Raw genomic sequence first — 9,413 nt, 5'->3', positions numbered from 1 at the left:
GCCCCCCCCCCCCCCCAAACCCCCCCCCCCCCCCCCCATAACGTGCGCATTCTAAACCATTCTAAAATTTAGCAGAACTCAGTATTCAAGAACTTGCTTTACTGCAAACAATCTAAAAGTATATCTGGTCATTTTATCCCAACATTTAAAAAAATGGCCCCACCAATGATGCCCTTACATCAATAGGAGATTTTACAAAAAGTGAAGCAATAATGTCTGAAACAAGTAAATAGGGCCCAAGGTGAATTGCTCCTAGGTACATCAAGACATTTAATAGAATATACTGTATAGTACATTCTGTCCACAACAAGCTAATAAAGAGCCCATAGAGCTATACAGTATGTACAATCCATGGGATCATTATATAAATCACTATTGTGTGCCGCAGAAGTGGAGTCAGGTTCACATTTATATATCCAACGTTGACAGTGAGCTTCTCATCATGGAATACAATTGATTACAATCTTACTCAAAACGTCCCATGTTGGAATTTATCAATCACACAGTCACTACAACAATATGTATTAGGGTTGCACCGATCGATACCAAGTACTGTACTCGGTACAAGTACAAGTACAGATACTTTTCGAGCTCCAAGACTAGACTAGAGAAAAATTCAAAAGTTAGGAGGCAGCTGTCATTTGTAAGGAGCACACGGAGCTCCTGGGCTTTGTACATCTCTGTTTTTATGTATGATTTTGTTTTTATAAACATATATAAAGGGATGCACCGATACCAGTTTTGCGAGTACAAGTACTGATCAGGGCCTGTCTTAGGCCTTTAGGCGCCCGGTGCAAGAAAGCTTTACAGCGCCCCTCAGTGACCACACCCCTCAGTGGCCACACCCTTTAGTGGCCACACTCCCAGTAACCACACCCATTTTTCCAATATCCGCACCATTTAAAGACTCCTATTTTGTTAAGCCGCAAACAAAAATATATTAAAAAGTATGATAAAAATAAAACTTTTATTCAAAGGTATTAAACTTGTCGGCACAATATAAATATTCTTATCAAATAAAACAACAGAAGGCAAACAATAAATGTCAAACTAAAATAGAGTCTATAAAAATAAAGTGTCAGGTTGTCATACCGACCCTTTTTTCAAGTAAGTTTTCAAGTAAGTATATCTAGAAAAAGTAAAAATAGAAAACAGAACACAAAACCCAGACTACATGTAAATGAATGAATTACTATTTGTCCGAATATACGAAAAATTTATTCAGGCACATAATAATTGGCACATAATAATTTGTTTGAGAATGTGCGGTGACCAACGTTGGCCACCGGCGTGTTCTGTGAATGCGTGTTACCATCTTGGAGGCGGGGAGCATGATGTTACATGACGCCATGCATGCAAGGCATCAGGTGACGTCACACGCCGATATAGGCGCCCCCATCTTGGTGTATACCTAGATATACACCAAGATTGCGAAGCCCAACACGTGCGTTGTTATATGACGTCATGCGCCCTGCCTCCAGAACACGCCAATAGCTGAATCAAAAATAGCATACAAATTTTTAGTCTTTGCACATGTCTAATAATATGTGTGTGGTGGTGGGGGGGGCAGTTTTCACTTTTGTAAAATAATTTTTTACAATTTTTTAAATAATTTTTTCATTTTGTTATTATTTATTTATATATTTTTTACTTAAGAAATTGAGGACACCAAATCCTCAATTTCTTTTTCTGCAGCCCCAGCACTCAATGAATGGAAAGCACTCAGTACAGAAGCTTCCCATTCATACAGAAACTGCTGATAGTAAAATATTTACTAACAACAGTTTCTGAATGGGGAGGAAATCTTGAATTAACAGGCTGTGATGTAAATCACAGCCTGTTCATTCATAACTGGGGACACATAGTACTATGTGTCCCCAGTTATTTACAAACACTGAAGTGATCAGACCATCGCTCCAGTGTTTGTTCTTCTCACACGGAGGATCGGTAAGTATCAATGATATTTACAGATCCCCCGCACTGCCACACACAGAGCCGCTGTCATCCTGAAACTGACAGGATGACAGCGGCTCCGATCTCCTCCCCGCTCGGCCAACCTGACAGCTGCGGGCGTGGCTTCTCTCACCCTCACCGCTCGCCCATCCTGACAGCAGGCAGCCCTCCCTCCTGCGGCGGACGAGGGAGCACTGTCATGTCGGATGGCCAATGGTGAGGAGGAGAGAAGCCGCCCAGAGGACGAGCTGTGTCGGCCGCCTGGCACCTTTGTTGCCATGGCGCCCCGTGCTCGCACACTCCTAAGGCCGGCCCTGGTACTGATACATTTTTGTTTATTGTCATGTGACAGTTTTTCTAAAACAATATCGACCAATGATTTCAGGACAGTGGTGACGCGCCAGAGCCAGTTCCCAGCTGCAACTGCTGCAAATCATGAAAATGCCAAGTATCGGCACTGGTATCTGAAAAGTATCGGTGCATATCCTATCCCTAAGTATCCCTAATATCTATATTTATTTTACATGATAAATGACAGCTATATGCATCATAACACTGGTTAAATCCATCCATCATACTGTGTATGTTATCATGAAGCAACCTACAATATTCACAGGCGTCTTATGAGTTAACACCTTCCCTTTATACATGTTACTCATTGGGTTCTAGTCCCTTTATTGCCTGCCCTCCCCTTTTCATTGGCATTTAGTTGGTCAATGCCTACCTATAGCCTGATGTGATCATATCCCCTAATCCAGACCTTTGGTGTCCTGCAGTGATTTTTTTTCTCATGCTATTTTTGTACACGGCAAAATGTTCCCATTAAACACTGCAAATTATTATTTCCATTAGAGTGTAATTACTATAATAAATGCAATTCAAATAAGAAATAATACTGAGTTAAAACAATTATTTTAATAGCTATTAAATTATCCATTACCTTGTGCTGTAATTTGAAACACAGGAAATGACTCAATACCTCCAATTTAGTTACTACAATACAATTAGCATTGTATTGCATTCTGATATCAGGTAGTATATATACAGTAATACAATAGCCATTAGGCTTAAAGTCTTGCATTTTCTTGATACAAACACATATTTGTAAAGTATGAATGTGTATATACCAGCACTGCAATAATCCCAACAGTGCAGGGGAGGAGCACGACTGGCTGAAAACGTCACCTGACAATGAGTTGCAAAGATGTCTGTCCCCATCATTTTTGGTAAATATGCTAAGAATGTTGAATGTTCATTTGTACTGGGTCAGGGTACTCAACCAGAAATGTCTCTTCCCCTTATTTTTTGCTGTGTTAATACAGTATGCTCCATACAAAGTGATAGGTTCTCTTGAAAGCCCAGTTCCCCCATCATTTGATACTCAGCAAAATTGTGCTCCCCTTTTGCTCTATTTATCTTATTGAGACCTGGATCTAATCCCAGATGTAAGCTCTGTGTCAGTTAGTGTCAGAGCTCACACAGGGTTGTTATTGTCCTGTGACCTCCCCTCCACCTTATGACACAAGCAGTGATGTCCATACCCTGTTCGCTGCCTGAGCCGGGAGGGTAGGTGGTGCTGGTAGTGGATGCTCGCTTTCGGAGGGGTGGATGATCATTTTGCGAGGGGCGGGGAGGGCAGTTTCTGCTGGCGGTGGATGCTTGTTTCTGGAACAGGAGGGGTGCTGGAGATGGATGCTCATTTCCTGGGGGGATGCTGGCTGTGGCTGCTCATTTTTTTGCTGGCAGTGGATGCACATTTCTGGGGGGGGCTAGGGTTGTGTGCTGGTGGTAGATTTCCATGGGAAGGTGAACTGGTGGGAGGGGAGGTTGCTGGTGCTACCTTGGGGTCAGGCTCTGTTCAGAGTCGTCGCCGTCCCCCGTTCACTATGTTGTCTGGTGGAAGGGACCCTGCGTGCCCCCGAAACGTTGGCTGTACTTGACGCATGTGACAATAAAGTGATAAACACACATCCTAACTTCTTCGGATTTGGAGTGCTGGTGATTTCTCCATACATCCCTAAGCACGCATCGCGCCATCCGTGGCATCACTTCTAGCACTATATTTACTTTATGTTCCATATATGTTGTGTGGAGTGCAGGTGACATCCCAATACTACATGGCTGCAAAGCTCACTGACATCACTGGTTGCCAGGATCTGGATGGGGACGCCCTGGCTTGCGCCTCGCCTAGCTCCTGGCAACCAGTGACGTCAGTGAGCTGGGGGGACACCGGCCAGAGCATCACAGGTTGCTGAAAGCTCTTAACAACCTGAGATGCTCTGGCTGCCATGGGGGCAGTAGACACATCTGCCGGCACAGGCCCCCGCTCCCCCCTCACATGACCCAATGCCTGAGGCAACAGCTGAGATAAATGGAGTGGTGGGGGAGCATGGGGGTGGTGAGTGTCAGTGGTTTGAGGGAAGGGTGACTTTCAAGAGAACATGTCACTATGTCATGAATGGACAGATTCTCTTTAACACAGTAGGGGAAATGTATCAAAACTGGAGCAGATAGAATCTGGAGCATTTGTCCACAGTAACCAATTAGCTTCTCTTTTACATTTTCAAAGCTTAACTGAAGAGAGATGCTGATTGGTTACTAAGGGCCACTGCTCCGGATTGTGTCTTGCTCCAGGTTTGATAAATTCCCCCCCAGTATGTCTTTGCCACGTCTGTATTTTGCTCTTTTTTCTACCACCTCTTTTATCACTTGCCCCTCTTTAATAGATTGTAAGCTCTCACAGGCAGGGTCATCCTTATCATCTTGTTTAGACTTGTATTATAACTGTAATGTCTTCACCCGATTGCAAAGCGATGTGCAAACTGTTGGCTATATATAAATCCTGAAAAATAATAATAATAATATAATTTGGGACTCTCATAGACTTGTTCAGCTTACTAAAAGAGAAGAAACCTTTGTCCTTTTTATTTCAAACAAGCGCCTAGTTTCTTAACAAGACAGGCAAATCTTTTTACAACAAAGGAGCCCCCATTTCTATTTTTGACCCTTTGGTCTTTATTTAGGTCTATGTCATATAATCAGCTTCTGAACTAGATACATAGGTGGTAAATTCCAGCTTAGTCAGGTCCAGCAAACATAGAAAACTTAACAACCAAAAGGCGACCACAATGACTATGTACAGAAAAGGACCCTGTAATACAAGAAAGGAGGGGAAAGGCCCAGTCTTCTGAGAGCTTTATAAAGAGGACACACAAGACAATCTGTCTCTTCCCCGACATTTTTCAGGAGCTTCTATTATTCACAACTCCTATCTATTTTTGTTCCCTAGCCTATTCTTTCCTCATTTTCTTCACCATCATGGACACCTCTTACCCCCGTGAAGATATATTTACATCACACCCAAATAAGCCAGATAGTCCTCACACTGCTGTCAATATAGGGGTCCCCCCAGTACCCAGGGATCACCTGTTGTGGTCTGTGTGTAACACTGTGTACCTGAACCTCTTCTGTCTTGGATTCATGGCGTTGGTCTACTCAGTCAAGGTAAGGAAATGGAAAAAGGAAATTGTATAGACCGTAGACCACTCATAATCTTTCTTACTGTAAATGTTTTTTAGGGTCCTGCAGGTGTTTTTTTAATTATGTTTTCACTTTTTTTCAATATTCATACTTTGGATACAAGGTAATTGCTAACATTCATGTATTTTCCTTTATAATTCAAGTCCCTTGTGAACAAAGGAGTTGAATCACAAAAGAAAAAGACAGTGGGGTTGATTTACTAAAGAAGCAGAGGTTGTTCACTTAGCAAAATGAATGTTAGAAAATAAGGTGAATCTGTGTTTGCTTTGAATACCCAATCATGCGCTAGCAAAAAACTGTTTCTTAAATTTCCCTCAAACATGATTGGGTTATTCTTCGTGAGCACAAGTTCACCTTGTTTATCGACATTCACTTTGCTAGGAGAACAGCCTTACTAAATCAGCTGTATTCATCACTTAGCTTAGTAAATACAGTGAAACTATGTTCCTTTTGAATACCCAATTATGTTCAAAGGAAATAAACAGGATTTAACTCAGATATGGTTGGGTGTTTAAAGCAAACCTAGCTTCAAGTTATTCACAATATTTATAAATAAATACATTATAAATACATGTATATGTAAATAAATTCACTTTTCTCTTTATGCACAGTTGATATGTGGCCAACTCTGTTACTATTTACCTAATAAGTTTATTTCTAATGCTAGAAAATATATTCACTTATTTTGTGCCATTGTGAACAGTCACCATAAACCATAAACTGACTTTTTCCAGCTTGTGTCACAGATTAAGGGATTTCCAGGGCTAATCTTATTCTGACCAATGAGCCAATGGCACAAATATTTCTAATATCCGTCCAAGCTATTACACAATATGTGATCCCTGGAAAGATGGACCTTGCAAAGTGTATGTTCGTTCTGGAAAGGCAAGTTTTGTGAATAAGGTGAAGCTGTTCACTTTAACGCCCAATCATGTGCTAGCAAAAACATTTTTTTTATTTCCTCTGCACTTGCATGGGCATTCAAAGCGAACACAACTTCACTTTCCTTTCATTACAATCACTTTGCAACATGAATATTCACTCTTGTAATAAAACAATCCCAATGAAGAATCTTTAAAAATAATTTTCCCTTTTATAAGGAGTGGGGTGGAAAAAGTAGCCCCGTTGCAGCAAAGTATAGGTTTTTTGTGCATTTAATCAATTCTTGCTTGTTGGGTATTCATTTCTTTGGTTTCTTTATATTCTCTTTAATGTCAATTGACTTGCTCACAGGCTTCTTTAAAGCATCCAATTTTATTTTTTTAATAATTTGTCTCATTGATGCAACCCAACCTAGTTACAAAAAAGGATGATGCTATAAAGTAGTAAAGATTAAATGCTATGAATATAACTTACCCATGATAGGGAAAATTAATGCTGTATGTCACTGTTGGAGCAGATTTGCACTGCAATCAATCAGCTTCTCTGTCTCATTTTCTAATCTTACCTGAGTAAACTGAAGAGAGATACTGATTGGTTGTCATGAGCAACTGCTCCAGATTCTTCTGCTCCAGTTTTGATAAATTCCCCCCACTGTGTTTCTTTGCTTGGATAACCCCATCTATAAATTAGATTGCATAATTTCCAACAATCTAATTTGTGTGCCATAATTACATAATTATGGGACACAGATGTGATTATTAGAAATGACGCCACCTTTTCATTCAGATGTATTCTAGACTTAAAAGACATTAAAAAAAAAAAAAACACCAGCTTTGCGCTGACTTTTCAGTAATAACAGACTGACAATGTGTTCCACTAAAATAGAACAGCCCTTAATTACAGGCACGGTTTATGCTGTGCTTTGTGTACATGCTACTTTGTGGCAATGTGTTTATGTAACCCAACAATTTGCTATCTTCTGCTATAGAGGATTCCACAGTTTTCCGGACACCTGACCAGACAGAACTGCCACTTAGCAGAAACAGAGCTAACGACTTCACTGGGTCTCCAGGATCCAATGGAGGAAGATTCACGCCACTCTATAATGTAATTTGATTGGCACTACTTTTTCAGTGACAGCATGAAAAATTAGTGATCACCACAATCAAACAAATTAAACCAGTGTAATATATTACATGCCATCATCTCTAATTAATTTTACATAGTGTAGCAATGGTCACATTGAAAACAAAATGACAATACAAATTATAATGTAAGAACAATGTAAAACAAATTAAAAATCCATTCTATGTTTGGCATGTGGTTACCACATGGTACATGGAGGGCATCACAGAGGTTATTATATTTGTAGAAGATATTTATATAGACTGATCTAGGTATTCACCTTAAATGAATGGAAATGAGGGTATTGATCCTCATGGTCACCAATTAGATACAGAGGGGCTGATTTACTAAAGTTGTGGAGCATGCAAGTGAATCCTTACCTTGTAAAGTAAATTTTCGCTTAGCTTACTGAATATGGAGAGGTAAGCAAAATTCACTTTGTAAAGAATACCTATCATGAACAAGAAACATAAAAAAAACAGGATTAAAAAAATCTTGACCTCATTGACTAAGGCTAGTGAAAATTCACCTTGCAGAGGGAAAGTGTATTTAGCTTAGTGACTGAGAAAAATACGTGAAAATTCACTGCAAGAGTCGTTTTTTTTCTTTTTATACCCAGAGTCAGGCTTTAATCGCCTCTTTTTTTCTCAGCCTGTGAACACGAAGACAAGGGAAGTCCTTATGGACACAACGAGAGCATTTCAAATCTCATCACATGTAGACACAAACAGTTTTTGGGTTTTAGAGTAGAACAGTATGACCTCCCATTAAAAAAATATGTACTGCAGCACTTAACAATGAGTGCATCTGCATCACCTACAGTTTTCTCTTAATCCCCTCTGCAAAGTCCTACACATACCTGTTAAACCTTACAGTAAAGTCTATCTAATGCAACTTCCTGTGGTTGTGGGGCATAGCTATAATTTGTTACTGCTGAGTCATAAACCTGTAGCTTATCAATCAGTACCTGGCCGAGTGGCCGCACCTAGTTCTGCCCACTGCATTCTATATTGACAGAATTGCTTTTGTTGCTGAAACCCTCCCACTGTGAGCTGCAGTGTCTGGGAGGGTGAGCATGTGCAAGAGCAGGGGTGCCCATTAGGTAGATCATGATCTACCAGTAGCTCTCAAAGCTGATGCTGGTAGATCACGAAGGGTGTGAATGGTGGCCCCTTTATTCCATTTTGGTATATTTATTTAGCTGTGCACACATGATTACCTATTAGCCTGAGTCTGCTGAGCCAAGCTCCCTGACATCTTTCTGGTGGATTCTGGTGGTTGATGTGCTATGTATTACATCAAAGAATATTAGTTTACACAACCTGTTGCAGTACACTGTTTGCAAAATACAGCAAGGTGAGCCAGGAGAGAGAGCGAGGAGAAACAGCCAGGGGAGAGAGCAAGCAGAGACAGCCAAGACAGCAAAGAGAGACAGCCAGGAGAGAAAATGAGGAATGATAGCCAGGAGAGAGAGAGCAAGGAAAGACGGTCAGGAGAGAGAGGAGAGTCAGCCAGTAGAGAGAGCAAGGAGAGACAGCCAGGAGAGAGAGCGCAAGGGAGTTTTTTTTCTGTTGGTAGATCTTATGTAGCTAGTCATTTGAAAAGTAGATCTTAACACAAAAATTGTGGGCACCCATGTGCAAGAGGCAGCCCGAGGTGGTTGTCTCAAGCGGTATCTCATTGGGTCACGTGGGATGGGGGGCGGTGTCAGGGGAGTGGCGAGAGCATCCCAGGTTGCTAAGAACTCTTAGCAACCTGGGACATTGTGGCTGTCTTCCTGACCAGCTCACTGACGTCACTGCCAGGAGCTGAGGGGGACGCTCTGGCCAGTGTCCTGCCCAGCTTCTGGAAACCAGTGGTGTCAGTGATGCTGGACAGAGCCTCCAGACCCAGATGTAGAACCCTCTCCCCAA

At 41.2% G+C, this 9,413-nt stretch overlaps 1 protein-coding gene across 1 annotated transcript in view; it reads left to right on the top strand.

Moving 5' to 3' along the window:
- The first annotated feature begins 5,271 nt into the window (after positions 1-5,271).
- LOC108795887 (interferon-induced transmembrane protein 5-like) overlaps positions 5,272-9,413 on the top strand; it is a 5,616-nt gene continuing 1,474 nt past the window's right edge. Inside the window, exon 1 of the mRNA XM_018567212.1 lies at positions 5,272-5,457. Coding sequence (XP_018422714.1) covers positions 5,272-5,457 — 186 coding nt within the window. The remainder of the gene's footprint in view (positions 5,458-9,413) is intronic.

This window comes from Nanorana parkeri, unplaced genomic scaffold, assembly GCF_000935625.1.
Source record: "Nanorana parkeri isolate BGI_ZX_2015 unplaced genomic scaffold, ASM93562v1 scaffold1021, whole genome shotgun sequence".
NCBI classification, from domain to species: domain Eukaryota; kingdom Metazoa; phylum Chordata; class Amphibia; order Anura; family Dicroglossidae; genus Nanorana; species Nanorana parkeri.
Note: the sequence above shows the minus strand (reverse complement) of the source record. Positions and strands in the feature narration are given on the sequence as shown.